The 20,488-nt window shown below is 30.8% G+C and overlaps 1 protein-coding gene across 3 annotated transcripts; it reads right to left on the minus strand.

The window, feature by feature from the left end:
* Nucleotides 1–92: 92 nt before the first annotated feature.
* LOC123707641 (facilitated trehalose transporter Tret1-like) lies at nucleotides 93–20,112 on the minus strand. Of its 3 annotated transcripts, none has more exons than XM_045657891.1 (11): nucleotides 20,001–20,112; nucleotides 13,902–14,060; nucleotides 6,155–6,310; nucleotides 5,650–5,852; nucleotides 4,560–4,746; nucleotides 4,128–4,249; nucleotides 3,493–3,669; nucleotides 2,772–2,864; nucleotides 2,065–2,291; nucleotides 1,402–1,554; nucleotides 93–1,100 (listed from the first exon to the last, which is right to left on the minus strand). In XM_045657891.1, exons 2-11 carry the CDS (start codon nucleotides 14,011–14,013, stop codon nucleotides 1,076–1,078), a joined length of 1,455 nt encoding a protein of 484 aa, XP_045513847.1. In that variant the 5' UTR covers nucleotides 14,014–14,060; nucleotides 20,001–20,112; the 3' UTR covers nucleotides 93–1,075. The 3 variants fall into 3 exon arrangements, with proteins under 3 accessions (XP_045513847.1, XP_045513856.1, XP_045513836.1); XM_045657900.1 differs by having other exon boundaries at nucleotides 19,955–20,024; XM_045657880.1 differs by lacking the exon at nucleotides 20,001–20,112 and adding an exon at nucleotides 19,497–19,626.
* Between the last annotated feature and the right edge of the window lie 376 nt (nucleotides 20,113–20,488).

Here is a 20,488-nt window from a genome sequence, read left to right on the forward strand (position 1 = left end):
AAAGTTACAAGAATTGAGAAAATCTACCTGTGATTGATGATCCAGCTCAACTAATTGTACAACAAAAGATGGGATAAATAAAAACGAACAAGTAATATCTAACATTTATTTCAACAAGTATCACAAAACACAGCCATTACGTACATTTAATATAAAATCTTTACAAAAGCAAGCATATTGACAAGTACATCGCTCACAAAAAAATAAACTAGTTTGTCCGGTTCATCATGAATCTTCATGCCTGGAGAAGAATTTCTTACAAAATTATTGAAATGATTTGATATATAACAAATAAAAGATAGGAAAGATTACACTAGAATTCTTTCAAATTTAAGAGTTCTTATTATTACCAGATTAAAACCACTGGTTTAGAAAACTGACGTCAACTACCTATGACATAGGGCCTTTAATAACATCATGACTTATTTTAATCAGTTTCACTGTTCAACCTAACTATTTTTGTACTTTGGTACGTCGTAAATTCGTTTGAAACTCGTAAGTGCGTTTGTAAATATATCTAAATATAAAAGGCACTGGAATAATTCCTATACCTATGTGAATTTAATTCTTATAAAATAAACACAAACATATTATATATATCCGGGTTTCAGGAAAATTTTTTTTTGATATTTCGGAAATAAAATCTATTTCCAACAATCTAATGGTGAACGAAATTCAATTACAAGCAAAAAAATATTTCCTATTTAAAATATTAGTATATATTTAATATAAATAAATATATAGGATCCATTTCGGAATCACCTAATAAATAATAAACTAAAACAATTGAAGTTTATTTTTAGCCTATTTAAAAATTCAAATTTAACAATATACTATATAGATAAGAACTTAATAGATAACTATCATACTAACATATTTATATTTTCTTATTCTATTTAAGCCCGTTTATCGAACTCTTCTAAATAATGTCCCAATCCCCAATGCAGTATGGGCACATTTCCTATTCGTAGCCTCTGGCCAAAAACCATGGCCAAGCCCAATCATACATAATCTCACAAAAGATAATTAATCTAAAAGGATTAAAATATATCTTGGACTAAGTTGTGCATATACATTATGCCTTTTCTTGTCTTTGTTTTCTGAAATAAGAAAAAATATTTTACTATTTTACTTCGGCAAATACTGGTAAGTAAAAATAATGTGGATTTGGAATATTCATTTTAGTAAAACAATAATATATAAAAAAACGAAAAAAACGACGCGCACAAACACATTACCATAGACTAGTTTTTTTTCGTATATGGATTTCGTTTCTATAAAAATGTCTTTAATAATGGTTTAGTTAGTGTGTTTAGTTAACAAAATGTTGTATTAAAAGTCTTTGATATTGAAGTTAATGTTTTACGCCGATTAATGAAAATTAAAAAAAAAAAATCTTACCCAGCTCCCAACATTTCCTGTATCTCCTGGAAGCTCTTGCCCTTGGTCTCAGGCACAAGGAACAATGTAAAGAAGAAGGCAATGACACTACAAACGCCGAAGATCCAGAAACCAACAAACATCCCGAGGGATGCCGATATGGTTGGGAAGTACCTGGAATGTTTTATACATTTCATTATTGATTATCACTCCAAAGAAGAGGTTATTATTATAACTGTATTTAATATTGTTGGAATTGGATATAGTATACGTAAAAAATGAGATCTTTAGGCTTCAAGCGCGTGTCGATGTTAATCGGACATTGATTCATATTATCATATCGATTGATTTGAATATTCCAACTTAGGCAACAGTCTAAGTTACATCCACGCATTCCTGGACATGTACAATGAAGGTAGTTTTACTTAATTACTTTTATTACATTCTGCGTCAAATCTTGTTTTCACACATCGAGGGGTAGAATTTTTTTAAATTCATAATTGTATAAGGCGTTGTTATAAACAAAATAAGTAATTCTTATATTAATTCAAACTAAACTGGGAAGACGAGTTAAATCCTAAAGCACAAGAAGTGCAAGAAACAAAAAAATATAACTTTTAAAGTCAAGTCAATTAATATAAAATAGTTATATGATATTATAAAACCAATATTTGAAAAACGTACCTGGTAACCAAGAAAGACATCACCCAGCAGAAAGCAGTGGCAATAGGTGACGCTGCAGCCTTCACTTCGATGGGGAACAGTTCACTCATCACAGCCCAAGGTAATGGTCCCAAACCCCAGCAATAGGTAACAATGAAGACCACAAGAGACAAAATAGGCAGGAAACTGATAGATTCCACCACTGGACTTTCGTTCTCTGATAGAAGAAAGAACATGCCGAGCAAACCCTGTCGGATGGATTTAATTGATAACTTGAACTTAAACTCAACATAAATGTATCGGAATTTAATTAATAATAATAATCAAGTAGCGCCACAACCCTGGGTACAGGGCTGAGACAAGTTGTTTTCCTCACGATGTTTTCCGTCATCGTACGACTGTTAGATATGCACAAAGACAGACAGTTCATTGGTGCATAGCTGAAGTTTGAACCTACGACCTCAGTTATGAGAGACGCACGCTGAAGCTACTATTGAATTGAATCAAATGTTATCTAGTTCATTCAGCTTACGATAATAAAAAATAAGAAACTAATAAAAGAATTGTCTACGTACTAAATCAAAAACAAAAACGGCACTAACATATAGGTCGTGATATATTTTTATTTATGGCTTTAAAATACAATTAACCTTTGTTTTACGAATTATCATTCTAACTGATGCAAAAATTCAATCTATGACTTAACATTGATGAAGAATAAGACTTACAGCTCCAAGAGCAGTTCCACATGAGGAGATGAGGAGAAGAATCCGTCTACCAAGCCTATCTACGACCAGCGGTGTGATGAATGAAGCTACCACCTGAAAAACATAATTTATTATAACAAAATGATATATAATAAAAAAGGATTGATACACAAAGTCGTAGATTTAATTATCTCTATTGGTAGATTCATTATAGTACTGTTATTCATATTAATAAAAGTCGGGATAGCGTTTAACCTTGAATTTATTCTAATAATAATTATCTAGTTGTCTTGCTTATTATTAACATTAGAACTTGATTGTATATAAACAAACTTGTTTGCAATAATACCAACGATTTTGGTCTCCACGATTTTATTCCTGTTAGAAATATTTCTCCACCCTTTTGACCACCTAAAGACTGATAGCCCCGCCAAAAACGCCAAATACCAATGATGGTCTATTAAATTTCTACCTCAAATTACTGCAAAGTTCGGCAATTTTTATTTTTTAGACTAATTCGACTGTTATGTATCTAAAGTACAGTGTAACTAGTATTGTACTGAAGTTAAATTTGAAGTCAATAAGGTTTCTTTATTATTTATGTAAAAAGATCCTACTTATATACAAAATGATCCTAACGTTATGTTAGCACGTTAAAATTTAAATGAATTATATATTTTTTTCTAATATAAACGTTACTGAACTGACGTACGCATACAATTTTAATAAGTGTTGCACATACCTGTACAGCACCAATAATGATGGTTGCGACGGAAGATTCTAGAGAAGTTCCTGATGCATCGAAGATGTCAGTCATGTAGAAAAGAACAGCGTTGATACCACAGAACTGCTGGAAGAAGACCAGCGCACACGAGATGTAGAACGCTTTGAAGTTACTGCCGCGGAAGACATCAGCAATCTAGAACAAATTAAAACATAAAAAATAGTATTGATTAGATTACTTTGCTCGTATTTCTAATCATTTTATTGTTATAATTAATTGCTTTATTGATCTGCTCAAAAACATTTTGTATAACAAAATATTTGCGACTATCAAGAATGTCAATGATTTAATTGCCGTATAGTTTACAAATCCTCGATGTGTGAACTGACAGTAAAATTAAAAGCTTTAAATGTTGTTTTATTGAAGTTGAATTGTATAATAAAAGAAAAAAATATATGTTGATGGTAAATATAAAGACTACTCAAAAAACAGAAGAACATTTTCACGAAATGTAATAACTTATTCGAAATAAGCTTTCGCGACGTAGTCATCTAGGCTTAATTATTAGAATTGGCACAACAAAAGTCACCAAAGACGCAATGTAAGTAATTGGAATTCGACAACATTAATACAATTGGTTATTGTAGTCTTACCGTGGCAGTCTTCTCCAAGGAAGCCTTCACTTCGACCTCCATTTTGCTAAGTTCAGCTTCAACACCCGCGAGGGAGCGGCCACGGATCGTTGCAAGACATTCTGCTGCTGCGTCTCTGTCATCTGAATGAAACAAAAATTGAACTTTACTAAGATAGCTACGGTATATTTTCATTGTGTGTATACAAATGTAAACTGAATACGAGTAAATTTAACGTGTATTAAATGTTTTTGTATATATTTATAATTATGTAACTGGAATTCACAGGTTCATGTAATATAGTTTTCACGAGCCTAGGATCTCATGTCAATAAGTTATTATTATTACGCAATAAATAAGTGTTAAGTAATACCTAAAAATAATTGTGATAACATACATATGTTATATATATGAAACGTAACAAAATACTATTATTATATAATTTCTACTCACTCTTTAGCAAGTAGTAAGTAGGAGATTCCGGCATGAAGAAGAAGAGAACACAGAAGAGTGCGACTACAGCTACACCTACATAGGCAACTGCCATATACGAAATATATGGGCCAATCCCATAGACCAGCAAGAAACCCAGAGTGATGAAGGCTTGGAGGAAAGACCCGAGTGCACCACGGCTATCATCCTGCAATAAAAAACGGTTATTACAAATCTGACCTAAACGTGAATCAAACAAAGTAAATTATATACCGAATACTTAAGTAATTGGCCAAAAATATACTATTATTTAAGGTGTTTCGTGATTAATTCGGTAACCTTAAGTTCGACGACGATTTTATAAGAACTGAACACATCTTACGGTTAATAAATTTTATAAAATAAAAACTTAATATATTTTAAGATAGAGTTTAACTATTATATCATACTTTCCCATATTATTTAGATTACTAGTGGCCTATTACGTTTTCACACGGCTAGACATTTATCTCTTGAAATATATTGGATTCTAATGCTTAATTAATTTCTAAAGACGGACTATTTTTTTTTTTAACTAAGAAATATTTAAATCTTGACTCTTCATAATATAGACTAAATAACATTCAGTCATCCTTGAAAAGTAAATCCATACGAAAATGACAATTTAATAGCAGAGCAAAGATTAATGTAAATATTATGTCACAATATTTGTCAAGGGCGAAATCCGTAATGTGATGCAATGAGATAACCCGACCGATATATTGAATACAATGTACCAGTATGTAGGTTAGGAATAATATAATTAGAGTACCAATATCATTGTTTTTATGTAAACTTCCAGACGACAATTCTTTTACTTAATATTATAATATATTTATAACTATGTTTACCAGATATACTTTGTCAATGACTTTCGTTTACTTTTAAAGTATCAAAATAGTTCTTAAAGTGTTACAAAACCAAAAAATATAACACTCGTAATGGAGACTGAAGTTTTCTATTTACGTTCTGGTTACATTCTTTAGTATTACGAAAATGTGTGCGTTTTTTTTTGGTAGGAACACCAAGTCAGTATTTGTACTAGTAAGTTATAGTAAGGTAATATGCTCACCGTAGCGATTTCGGCACAGTACATTGGCGATATAGTGAAGACCATGCCGACAGACACGCCCCAGAATATACGACCGGCGAATAAATACGCCATAGTCTTAGCCACCGCCACCAGGATCCAACCGATAAATAGCGGGATGGTAGCAGAAATCAAACCCCATTTTCTACCGATTTTTGATGCTGCGAAACCCCCGACAAATGGTCCTACAAATAAAAAACACAATAAAGGGACAAATTAGTGGTTATTCATAAGCAATAGGCTATTTTTTTACCTATAAACACGTTTTACTTTATAATAAAATCATTTATTACGCTTTAAGTAAATTTTTTGATAAGAGAAAATCAATTTTAAAATTATAATTTTCTGATGAATTTTATTTTCTCTCTCTTGAAAGACAAAATTATTGACTTGAAACTTGACTTAAAATATTGTGTAAGATTAATAAGACACGTTAACAAATTCTTTTTATTTTATGTTAATTAAACGCGCTAATTGCTCAACTTACCAAATATAGCACCAATGGTGAGAATTGATCCCATCCAAGCCAAGTCATCCGGAGTGGGTATGGTTTCCAAGGGTGATTCGTCAGTATTGTTAAGCTTGGAGTTGATAGGTGCCGTCCATCCCATGTTGTAGCCCAGACATGCGATAAGTATGTTCGCTGGAAAGAGACATGAATGAAAATGAAAATTCTCTTCCTAAAAAGTGAATCAATATAATTGCAACTAAACTAGCTGTTCGTCTCTGTCTGTCAAAATGCGTTTACGCTGTAATGAAAAGAGACAGTTGAGCTCATTTTTAAGAACCTTCAGTTGCACTTAACTTAAACACAAAAATAAATGGGTACAGCTTGTATTTCGTGCATTCCTGTTTGTTCAGTTAGATGCTTTGTTTGGTTTTTACAACAGAAATACAACCGGCGGCTGATATATATATATTATATATCCTGATATAATGTTTATATGAAAAAAAAAGCAATGGCGCTACAGGCTTTTTAGGTCTGGGCCTCAGATTTCTGTATCTGTTTCAAGATCATTTGTAAATTGAATAGGCAAGGGTAGGTGATCAGCCATCTGTGCCTGTTGCACGCCGTCGACTTTTTGGGTTTAAGGCATGTCGAGCTAATGTTAAATGCGCACATAGGTAGAAAATCCATTGAACCCACGACCTCAGGGATGAGAGTCGCACTCTGAAGCCACAAGGCCAACACTATCTTATATGTCTATAATGTATAGACTTTATTTTATATTTTTATCGAAATAAATTTTTTTACACTCATATTATAGTCGGTTGCTATTTGTTACGTACACCATTTTTATAATTTTGATAAATTCGGTTTGAATCTAACAACGTTTTCTGAAAAAAATATTCTGCAAACCATAATTAAATAAACCTCGCCTTGAGAATTAGACGCTTTAAATTTATTTAGGTTTTTCATATTTACTGTCCTACAAACAATTAGGTTAATATAACAATGAATGGCGCCAAAATCCCCGCTACCATAAATAAAAAATCTCGTAATGTCCTAAAATGTTTACCGTCCAATCTCCTTCAATACATCGAGTATACATAGGTTTATAAAATAAATTAAAATAACTCGATCTTGCGTTTATATTCCAATTTAGAATATATAAGTAGATTTTCTATCTACTTTATTAAAAAAACAATTCCTATAAATATAGAGCAATTACATAGATAAGAATTCTCGTTAGAAAAATACTATGATTATCTTAACAACGTTTTATGTATTTCCGGTATACAGAATTTATATAGTCTTGTGTTATATATGTAGTTATGATTTTTATTTTATTTTTTAATATATCTATTAATACTACAATAGTTTATATAAGCCACTTAAATAAAATAGTTTAACATTTAAAACTAACGAAATTAATTTGCGTATAAATATAAAATAAACAACACTTCAATGAAGTATAAATGTTTGTTTAGTTGTAAATAATGTTTGTATTCATTCCGTTACATAAATCTAGATTGTGTAGAGTTAAGGGATATATTTGTCTTCTTGCGTCAGAATTTTGTCCAGATACATAACAAATATGTACATTAAGAAATACACAATACATGAGGAAAACTTTCTGGAGCTCATATGATTCTTGAATTTCATATTGGGTCATTTCATGGCATGATCATTAACTGATTAAATTGATTTCACCAGATAAAAAGAAATAATATAAGTATAATAAGTATTATTTCAGTTTATATCGATTTCGGAACATATCGTTTGTGTAACAAAAAAAGAAAACAAATATCTCAAATTGTTAAGTCTTTTGCGAACTAATGAACTGAGGAATCGACTCCGGGTGGAGGCTTCTCTGGGAGATACGACCTCAAATTGTATAAAGCAACAGTATACAGAGTATATATATAAGAGTAGTCAAAGGCCGGCAAAGCACCCACTAAAGTGATCATGGGCTGCAATGACTGTTCTTTTTGGGCGTCCTCAACAAAAAAATACATAAATAAAACATTAAAATACCTAATTCAGACTTTATGAAAAGTATCATTTATACATTCATGCAATATATGAGTTCCATAATATCCCATAAAATAGCCATGAAAATGTTATACGTCTCTATATAGTTAGTTTGTTATAAATAAAGTCAATAGTTAGATGATCATAAAATAGGTGCATGGGCTTGGCCTATTGTTTGTTTGCATTCGATGCTAACTCAATAATGTAACACACCCATTTGCCTGTTTCAATAAACCAACAATATCAGTTCCTAACGCGATGACAAATCCATTCTTAATCTCAATATATATAAAATTCTCGTGTCACAATGTTTGTTCCCATACTCCTCCGAAACGACTCGACCGATGCTAACGAATTTTTTTATGTATATTCAGTAAGTCTGAGAGGCTACTATCTATTTTTCAAACCCCTAAGTGATAAGGGGTGTCCACCCCAAAAAAAATGTTTTATTATTTAGACTATTTTTTTTGTTTTATTTTTTTATGATACAGCATAACAAATACATACAACCCTTAATTATCACCCCTCTACGATCAACCCCTATTTTTTATTATAGTAGATAGGTTGTTATAGATAAAACAAATGTTTCCTGAAAATAATATACATGGCTAAACGGCGTTTGCCGGGTCAGCAAGTAATAAATATAAATTCATCTGACGTTGAAGATACATTGAGCGTTATAAAATTAAAATTGTATATTTTTTAATACCAAAGATTTTTTTTTCTTATTAGAGTATTAGATTTAACGGATTTAATTGATTATCGGAGTGAATTACATATTCATTTTGTTGCGCGTCTTAAACAACATACATTCGCATTTATGTTCTATTAAAAACCTGATTCATTGCGTATATATACATATACATATATACATAGCCAACGGAGGCGGTAATATGGCACTTCCCTTTTGAGATCAATTTGATTTGCAATTGTGTATCAATAAAGTCAAGCAGTGAGACAGCAAACAGCATATCAATATTTAAAGAAAAAGTTTTGTTTAGAAACATATTGGTGTTCCGTTATAATATAATTAGTGAATAATATGCCTAATTATAAAATCATTTGAAAAATCACGACATCTAAGCTCAAAAAACGAAATCAGTATACTACTACACCGTTTTTATTGAAGTACTCATTCGTATATGTCAAATTTCGTTTAAGCAAGAAAGGGAGAGTTTTAAGGTGCTCTAGAAAATTGTTTGCTATTTATTCACGACATTACAAAGTGTATTTAAGTACCATTGTATCATTTTACTGCGGCAGAGGCTCCCGTAACATATTTGTAAATTATAGGAAGTCATTAATCATAAATGGTGGAGTTAATGACGTTACACCTCACATTAGTCGCCATACACAATACAATAACAAAGCGTTACCTGCTGAAGTCATCTGCTTTACGTTGTATAAAGGAAACAATCAAATCTCAATTGAGCTATAATTGTTTATTTTAAACTTTGCTGCACTCTCTGAATGAAGATGAATGGTTTTATTCTAAGTATATCTTGTATAATCTGTGGTACAACAACTCGAAATGTCATTAGTAGTTTCGTGATATTCTGCATTTCATGTTAAGTAGCATCAATTATTAATTTTTCGGACTTTTGCTAAGTTTCATGATCGGACGTCAGGGCAGATTATATAATATCATCCGTATAACTCGACGTCCGTCGTTCCACAACTGAGCGTTTTTTAGGCAGTTTTTGCCGTGCACGACTACTATGTGGAACCAGTTGCCGACTGAAGTATTTCCGAAACAATTCAACTTAAGGTCCTTCAAGAAAATAGCGTACCAATTCTTAAAAGGCGGGCAACGCACTTGCGAGCCCTCTGGCAAAGTAAGGGTCCATGGGCGGCGGTATCACTTAGCATCGGATGAGCCTCTTGCCCATTTGCCTCTTGTTACATTAAAAAAATCACTGGTAAAAAGGACAAATAAAAAATGTATGATTTAATATATTGCTTTGTTAGAAAAATTATTTCGATTATTTAATTAATTTATTTATTAACACTTCGTTGCATATACAGAAACATAATACAATTGACAATATTTTAAAAAAGGAGCGGCCTTAACGCTTTCGTGCGATCCCTTCAGAAAACCACTGTTTTTTTAATCAATAAGATAAGCATATGAAGTGCAAAAAATCGTAAGACAGTAAGTTATTTAGACAAAACTAATAGGACAAAACAGTGAACAGGATAATAATAAAAAATATACTATTAGTTACTTTAGTGTATAATGCTGAATTCTATTCGTATTTCTATTATATGAATCGTTCTCGCTAAAGATGGTGGATACCTGTATTATGTAAACTTCTAAAATTTAAAATGGAGTAAACAAAGTTGCAAGGTATAAACCAGCGTGCGGTCAAATGTATTAGATGTAGTCTAATTTTGCTAAACAATAAACCAGAATCTAAAAAACAAGCTCTCCGCTGTTTTACTTGTGACCGACATTCCATTTATTGTCGTACAACAATAAAGATATTTTGGATGCGTCTTCGCATCTATATTTATCGTGATAATTAAACTTGTATATTTGTTTATAATCTATGCACGTGAAATTCGCATGTCATTCGCTCACACCCATGAGTGTTGGCAGGTTAGATGCATTTTAAACATTTTATTGATTACGTTAAGTACTTCTAACGATTGAGCTCGAATTACTGAGTTATAAAAGAGAATATTATATTCGTTAAAAGAGTTAATTATGTTTGAAAACGGTATTTATTGGAAATTAGCGTTAGTTAAATCGATTATTTTTAGTTTTTAGCTTACAATTGATTTACTGAAACATTTTAGATTTTTTTGCACAACATGAAAAGAATATATTATTTGTTTTGTTCGTTTATCACTTCGTTGCAAAAATCAGTACAAATTATAATAATGAAATAATAAGGACTGCGACACATGGCTAGGGATACGATGTGGTAGGGATACGCTTGAACAGTAGAGATTTAAAGGAAGATGGGAGCTAATTGAATTCCATACTTACAGTGAATACTGTGGAGCCGCTATAAGATTCACGATTAAAGGAAGAGTTATGTTATGGGGTTCTTTCGATGTGTGTGTGATGAAATAGTATCTGTAATACTATTTCATCACACACACATCAGATAACGATTTTTGTAACCTACGCCAGTTGCCTATTGACATTTGAAGTCAGCAAATTCAAAGTAAATTACTGTCGGTAGATAAAACGGATCTAACAATGCTATTTACAATTTTATAACTTTATTTTCACATGCTATTAATTTTCGATAGTATTTTATTGAATTGTTTGCGAATAGTGTCTATTCCCAACATTTAATTCGTCGCTAAGAAATTCACCTCATTAAAGATTGATTCTTTTGCAAATTTATGTAAAGACCTATGAACTCTTAGTTCGTTTAAAGCAAAGATAGATGAGGTTATGTAAGTAATAATAATATAGATCGAATCTCCTAACGTTTAAAGACAGTTTAAAGCTCTTGAAGCTCGACAAACCATTTATTGCATCAATTTAACCTCGGAAATCATTAGCAAAATCTCTTAATTTTCGCCCATACATGAAGGCCGTTGCGTACTCATTTCAGCCAGTCTTGTAATGACAAAGATTACAATTATGGTATGATAGAAAGATTGCTTATCCTAAAGTAGAGCGATAGCTTTTCCACATAAGAATGATACTATGAACTATAAAATGTAAATACTTTCACAAGGCTATCATCAAGTTCATCTAAGTAAGTTCCGGTTTTGACTACCCGGTACTAGTGTCTTTCCATTATATCCGGTATATTTGTAAACGCCAATCTAAGTCACATATTCGAAGATGGTGTCACGATATTTCGTTTTCAAAACTTTAGTCATCCAAAAAAGTGTGTTATAATTAAAATAATAATTTTAATTCGAAGGTCAATCAGTTGATTATTTACCATTATCGGTACTTTACATAATGTTGATAAAAACACAAAAAACAAGTGTAGCGGGGGTTAAGATATTGGTTATCATAGCAATAAGAATTATATAAACTTTTATGGCCTTTGTGATTATAATTTTATACAATAATATTTACATTATTTAATATTATTAACCTTAATTTATATTTCTTTACAGTAAAACCCAAAATGTTAACTGAATTATCGCGGAAACGGTTCGTAGCACGGATTTTGCTACGAAACGTAGACGTCGTAAGACACTATTTTCAGTTACATAATGTTTACTAAATCTTCTATACTTAAAGTATTTCTAGCAAATACTTTAAGAAATGTATTATTTCTGTGTCAGTTTACGTATTTTTACAATCTTAATTGAAATAATGTAATCATAAATCCTCACCAAAAGATGAATTGAAAACAGCAAATAACATTGCTGTTATAATGGGAATGTGTTTAAAGCATAACAGATGTGAAATGATTGTCATAATAGATGTATAAAATTACAATCGACCATTAGTATACGAATAGAATTCATTATATTACGATTTTCCACACTATATTTTATATAAGCTGTCCTTTTAGCAAGTTAGTTTAAAATTTTAAATTATAACGATTATGGTGAGGTTTGGCGAAACATTTTTGTTAATAACTTGATAAATAAAAAAATTTGTGGCGCTACAACTATGTTAGGTCTGGGCCTCAGATTTCTGTATCAGTTTCATGATCATTTGTTAATCTAATAGGCAAGTAGGTGATCAGCCTCCTATGCCTGACAAACCGATGTTTTGCGGTCTGAGGCAAGGCGGTTTCCTCAAGATGTTTTCCTTCACCGTATGACCAAATGTTAAGTGCGAACATAGAAAGAAAGTCCGTTGGTGTACACCCGGGGTCGAACCTACGACCTCAGAGATGAGAGTCGCACGTTAAAGTGACTAGGCCAACACTGCTCTGTATGTTAAAAAGTTGTTAGTTCACTAATTTCACTGTAATTAAATAAACTACAACACAATCGTGGTTATCAAGCCTATGTCGCATTATGTAATCGTTGCGATGTTTTAATTAATGTTGTTATTATTTTTTTCATTACAGAACTTATATCTCGCGGTAGTAGCTCGTTTATATAACAATATTTTTGGTTAATTATAGATTACAATTTTAGACGCAAAGTTAGTTTAAGGATGTTTTGAAAAACAATGTTTGAATTAATAACATTAAAATATGTTTTCAAGTTCAAGAAGCCTATTTGTACCAAGAAAACACTTGAGTCTTATGTATCATGAGTTTATCAGACATTTAATCCAGAGGTTATTTATTTTATAATATTATAACCGTGTTATCAGTTATACGTCTTTTACGATGTAACTGCTATTTTGCATTTATTTTTTAAGAGAAATAAATATTACTATGAGTTACGACGCGGAAAATTAAAAGATTTTCTTTACGAAAACCAGCATTTGGAATCAAATATAATAGTTTTTCGAAATTGATAGCGTTCGATTAACTATTTGTTTTAACAACAAAAACATAGAATGAATATATGCTATAAATATTAAAATAATAAACTACGTAAATTGGTTTACTGCGCCAAGCCATACTGAGTCTAATCTGAGGTTTTAAATTACTTTTCACAGCAATTTAGCTTATTTTAATTTATTAATCTTTAAACAGCAATTCAAAAAATATTAGCTTAAAGTAAGATGTCGGCTGAATGATGTGCACAGATAGCCAGCCAGTGCCAAATCGAAAAAAAAATAGGTCCTATTTCAAAAACTCACGAATCCAAATCCCATCCTACCACAGAAACATTTTTCACAGATAAACACAAACACATCACAGAGACATACCGACGCCGGCGATGACATATTGCCTCCAAAGTTGTCCCTCCTCCATTCTGTACGCTTGTTGGTTGACTGGCGCGCCGCTGCCCACGGGGTCGTAAGCGTAGCTATCTGCCATCTGACGTCACTTCTCTACGTAGTATTGGCACGCACGCCGTTCCAAATCTGTAAGATTTCCGGTTTCAGATTTTTCTCGTCACTATTAATTACTTAATTATATTTAAAAATTCCACTTTTGTGTTTTAGCTAATAAAAATATTCGAATTTTTCCTTTAGATAATGTTTAATTAAATAGTCCCGACAGATACTAAAACTAATTATGATAATTATTGATTTGTAATCAAATTATCTACATTTTACGTGACTTCTGAAAAACACTAACATTCAGGTGTGGTCATATTTCTAACGAGACATATAATTATGAAATATGCTTAATCTTAATAAATATATTGGTACGGAAACATACATACATTATGGATTTATGTTAAGTATACATGCGACATATTTATTCGAAGTATTATATTTTAGATTGCTACATAAACAATTCTTTTTATACGGAATCCAAAAATAAAAACAATATAGCAGTGATTATAAAAGGAAAACATTCTTAGGAATTATCACATATTTTCTGTAAATATTGCTTTTTATCAGTTATAGATATTTAATTTACAATTTGCTTTATTCCTGCAATTTTAATCTTTTCCACAGACTACAAATGAAGTGCATGTAACAATAGCTCTTTTTAAGTCTTGACCTCAGATTCTGTCTGTTTCTATACTTTGTATTACATCGACATTTTTGGGTCTAATATGTATATATATTTTACTTCGTTTTATGTACATGATAGAGAAAATAAAAACCATTAGTACCTACTCCAGTATTACTTCTACCACAATAGAGACACACGCACAACACTTAACCACTGAGCTAATAATCCTCTTTAGCGGATTACAAATAACTGACATTATTATGTATCTATTGTGTTGATGTTGCAACTTAATATGGAACAATTACATTTCGAATTATTTTGTTCAGTTAATTATAATCTTTGATCTTAACAATACACAAAAGAATGTAAAATATTCTTTCTATAATATACTTATCAATATAAATATATAGTAATATAATGCGATGTAATTAAATTACCTCCATCTCATTCTTCAAATTGTCCGATTTATTCATAAAAAACCTGTTTATAGAACGGAAAAGTCAGGATAATGAGGAAATGGTTTTTCGCGTATAGAATAATTAACGATTTCCCGTGTCTCGTTCCGGTATAAGTTTTCCTTAAGGGAAGCAAGTACAATGATCTTATGACATCGACTAATATGTTTTTCTTCAATCTTTCGTTTTCCTGTTATTATAAACGACTAGAAACAACTTCGATCTTAACAATACAGAATGTAAAATATTCTGTTTACATCTCTTAACTTTTGGAGACAAAATGTTCCTTGGTCAAACCCTTTCAGCGCTTTCTTAACTTGACACTATAAAAAGAAATCTATTAGGCACGGCCGGGATTTGAATGCAGTACCCCAGGGTTGTGACCGACTCAGTCGCATGCGTATATCTAGCCCTTATAAAACTTACAGACTCTTTATCATAATATTTTTATTATAAATTAATTATTATGGAATTGATTTATCTATGGATATTAATTATTGATTGTTAATCTACGCCTGACAATTTTTGTCCGGCAAAAACATTTTAAAAGTTGTCGTGCGTTTTTATTAGTAACTAGCTGATCCGCAGACATTGTCCGGTGTTAACGTTAACCTTAACTTAGATTTAACTAGTCTGGCCATAAATACTGTTACATATAAACATTTATTCAAAACTTTAATTATTTTGAATATTATTTTTAAAACTACTTTCGATTTTGTCTCATATTTTTTCGTGTTGTAACTAGAATATGAGTGTTAAAGAAAATAGGATTGCAGTGATCGCCTTGCAGAAAGTGGGTAATTGGAGCCGTCAGTCATATAAAGGCAGAATTCGTCGCAACCCCCAAAAAGCAAACAATCTTATCGCGAGACTTGAAGGTTCTTGCTAGGACCCGGTCGCGTATTATAAAACAGGACCTGAAGCTCGTCGTCGTGTATCGTCGATATACAAGACATGCCCTAAATCAATATTTACAATTAAAGAGAGTGAATAGATCAAAACGCCTTTAGAACTTATTGCTGGACTAGGTATAGTACCTTTTATCTGTTAATCGGTGACAAAATCAAACCGACAACAATGCAACAAAAAAGAATGCAAAATTGTCACATCGTCTTCTCAAAGGTTACACACCAGAAATGATTATGCTTAGATCTATGAAAATATTTACAGCTCTTAATACCAAATTTTTCGTTTGGAATATTATAACAAGTATGGCTTTATTTGTAAGAATGTTTAATATCGATATTATTAGACTATTTAGTCCAAGCAATTTCAGGCCCAAAGAAAGTCACAAATATTCTTAATATCTTAACAATTATACTACTTATAATAGAAACAGTAAAAATACTTTATACATTGTTTGAGAGCAATAATATAAGCGTAAAATGCAATACAATCAAAAATGTATGACCCTTTAATGATACACTTAGAAGTATTAGATTATGGCTACAGGTAAACATGATTAACATGATAATGCACTTATAGATATTATGGAGAGTTTTACAAGGTTAATATCAAGCAGTAGTTTTTGCTTTAAAGATGGAACAATTGCATGGGTTACGCATTTAATAACAAATGTGATCGGCCTTTATAGAGTGGTGTTTTTGCTTTGATTCTTTATAGGCAAGATGGTATATCTTCTCAATCAAGCTTTGTAAAGCTGACACATGTCGTCGATTTGGTTATGATATGACGGATTCCTCACGATGTTTATCTTCATAGCTACATTAACTTTTTATAAAATAAAGTAAAAATATCCCTTGTTTGAGTACTTCATAATCAGGATTTCATTGAGTCCATGTCTCTGTTTAACATTATTACTCGATCTCCGACAGAGTGAAGGTTTCGTTCAAAGTCTTGTCTCTCATCCTTGCCACCATTTTTCAATTCTTCCCCACTATTCCTTCTATTCCATCTTCTTAGGTTTCTTGCGGGCGTCACATACATAATTACTTTTCAAAATGTTTTCTTTATACAAATTTTGACTTATTGAGATTTGAGAGATTTTTTTTCCTGAAAACAGGATCTATTGACATGACATTGAGACATCGTGTTTTAATCGTTTTACGCACTTCAAGTGCCCATTCACACTATCTGTTCTATCTTAAGTATATCAAATTGGCTCGATAATTGAGTAACACTGATTTGATAATTAACATATCAAAAACAGTGTGAAGGTCTTCATATGTAATGGCCGTAATAAATATATATCATTCGCGCAAATGAAAAATTATTGGGGTAATATAAAAATGATACATATACTAGTTTGTTATAAGAACATGAGGCAATTGTGAATCTCCTGTTAACCTGATTTTAAGTGATACGGTCAAAGAGCGCGGTCTTTCGTTTGACAGTGGTGGTCGCGCCTGCCCTTGGATAAAGCTTAAACTTGAAGCTCCAAAAAGGAGTTGAGTGATTGCATTAGTGGATTTATCTCTGTCACAGATTATCTCACTATGTGACTATAAGAAAAATCCTGACACCGAATGATAAAACACCATTTTGGATATTATCACCACTAAGGATGAGCATGCACGCCTCACAAGGATGAATGTGCGAATGATAATAAAGCACTAGTAGATTTGTATCAGTCACATCTTATTTTACCAGTGGGGTGACTATGAAAAAATTATGACACCGAATGATAGAACATCTTTTTGATATTATTTGTGATGGATAAGGATGAGCATGCACGCCTCACAAGGATAATGCGAATGATAATAATGCCCTGATATATTAAAGTTACACGGAAAAAAATGTTATTGTTCGAACATTCAACAGGAAGTTTTTAATAAAAATTGAGCAAATATATATAATTACTATGATGAGCGTTAAGTAATGGCAAATAATACTTTATTTTTACTTCCGAGAAAATAATGCAATGTAAATAGATATTCTTCTTATGACTCAGCGTCTTAAGAACACTTTTTTTATTTCATAGAATCTTTTGGAGCATATATTTAAGTGTCAAATAAATTTATGGTCGTCTACATTCAGATTTCTTCTTTCCCAATTTATGCATCCTTGGTTACTTCTTTGTAAATACATATATATATATATATATATATAGTTTTATTCTCTATGACATTTATTCACAACTTATACTAGGATATTAATAAAAATGTCATCGTTGATAAAAATACGGCGGTATTACATATTAATATACATTATCACAAACCAGTTATTCATCAACTCATTTATATTACACATAATACACAATACACATATTCTATTAAATTGTAAATACATACAGAGTCATCGACAAACTATATTATATCTTTCATATGATAATCTAAGAATCTGTTATACGTATATATTTTTCGTTTTATAAGTAGGAAGTATTTCTAGGTAATTGAAAAAAAAATACCGTCACATTTTTCAGTTACGCGCTATCTTTTTCTTGTCCCTACCACGGTTGATTCAAAGAAATTCGAAGCCATTAATAAGAAAAATATATAATAACAATAACAATGATAGTCATAATTATATTATAATTAATTAAATTCTGTAATAATCTTAGTAGTAATAAGGTAAAATGAAATAGTTGTATTTTTCTATTCATGTCTATGTCTATATGTCTTTTTTAAACTTTATCTAATTTAACTTTATTTAACCAATTTCTGTAAAGTTGCATATGATAGATCATTATTCGAAAAATAAATTCATAAAGAAGTTTCACTTCTTACGTGTGCACACTAGTACACGCAAGCATTTTTTTACAATGCAATACAGGTCTTGTAGGAGTACGCAGTAATTGTAGTTATATTATTATAAGTCATAAAAGGGCCACTATAACAAAAAAGATAATGTAACGTTAAGGTAACTCAATACATTTACCAATTATTATTATTATTAAAAAGTTGATGGAAAAATATCTAGCCCTATATGATAATTCAAACTGTTCCTTTTAAAATCTACTACAAACGGAAATTAGCAAAATGTTCGTATAAATAGGTATCCATAAAGCTAAATAATTTACCTTAACTTGATGTGAATTCAAGACATTTTCTTTTACGGAAAAATCTAGATAATCTAAACTAAAACAAACTAGTAGATTTTATAAATAATTACTTCGTGTTGATAAAATGTGATTGGAAGAATTAATAAGTTTTGAAAGCTTTTGGATTCTAAAACCAGTATGTTTGATAAGGTGTAATAATTAATAATCTATATTATTTTGAAAAGAGATTATTTATTTATGTTTTAATAAGACGTTACGTATAATCATAATTATGTATATACCCTAGGATTTAAAACTTTAAGACCTAAGCTTTAAAATAATTAGCTAGAGCCAAACGCAAATAAAAACAAGAATTTCAAAGCTTCCTCCCACTTTCTACTAAAAATCGTTACCTAAAATAAAAGTTAATTTTTGTGTCTCATTAAAAAACTAGTACATGTTATCTCTGGTCAAATAATAATTTAAAAAAAACTTACACGCTTTTAAAAAGTACTTGTTGTTCTACGGCTCCAATCGGTATGAATTTTGCAACACTGTACAGAACATTTAATATTGCATTGTGTCAACTGATAATTTTATTATAATGCATTGATTATATTTTTAATGACTCATAGAATACATAGTGTTATGGTACTAGACAATTTTTTGCAAAACTTGAATTTTTCATGACACTTTTGACATATGTCACAAGTGTGTGTAGTGTTGTACACTTGTGGCATTAAAGAAGAAAAGAGATTTTATTCAATAATTTATAAATATTCTGTAAATCCCTCTTTAGAACTTAATATTGCTAATCTTAATAACTTTGCTCCTAAACGTTTCTGGGCGTAATATGGCTCGAAGTATAAATAATAAGTGTTTAAAAATACGTGTTAATATTATTGCAAATTAGCAAAATTATTACGGCTTGTCATTTAAATCGATTTTTATTTACCTTTAATGAGATAAATGAGTATTTATTCTAATATAAATTCACTCACACTATGGAACACGACACGTACCGCGCTGTGAAGCTGACACTACTGAATTAATAAAATACTAATTACTATTAAAATAATTCAAATTATAGATAACAAGAAAATGGTCCAGCCCTTTTTATCTATAGATATGATATGAATAATTGAAACTTAACTAAATTGTAACCGATTGATGTCTATTGTTAAATACAGAATGATATTTAAACTAATATGAGAATCTGAAACATCAACATTTCTTTTAGAATTTTGCTCTGTATGCGATGCGATTATTCAGTAACAGATCCAATTTTGCACCTCATTTAATCTTTTAATACATTTGACATTTTAGATATAGAACTTATTTTTTATTTTATTTTATTAAAGTATTCTTACAGCTACTCATTAAACAATATTCAAACAATTACATTATACACAAAAGCCAAAAACGGAATACACATTCAAACATAACCATAAAGAGCAGTTTTACCTATTTATACAAAAAATATAACAAA

This window comes from Pieris brassicae, chromosome 1, assembly GCF_905147105.1.
Source record: "Pieris brassicae chromosome 1, ilPieBrab1.1, whole genome shotgun sequence".
Taxonomy (NCBI): domain Eukaryota; kingdom Metazoa; phylum Arthropoda; class Insecta; order Lepidoptera; family Pieridae; genus Pieris; species Pieris brassicae.

Bases quoted from the DNA above. Each gene is read 5' to 3' on its own strand.
- LOC123707641 (XM_045657891.1), bottom strand. From the start codon at position 14,013: ATGGCAGATAGCTACGCTTACGACCCCGTGGGCAGCGGCGCGCCAGTC. The intron at 6,311-13,901 runs GTATGTCTCTGT...GTCTCTTTCCAG, and splicing joins ATATGTCATCGCCGGCGTCG to CGAACATACTTATCGCATGT. The intron at 4,747-5,649 runs GTGAGCATATTA...TTTTTATTGCAG, and splicing joins ACTGTGCCGAAATCGCTACG to GATGATAGCCGTGGTGCACT.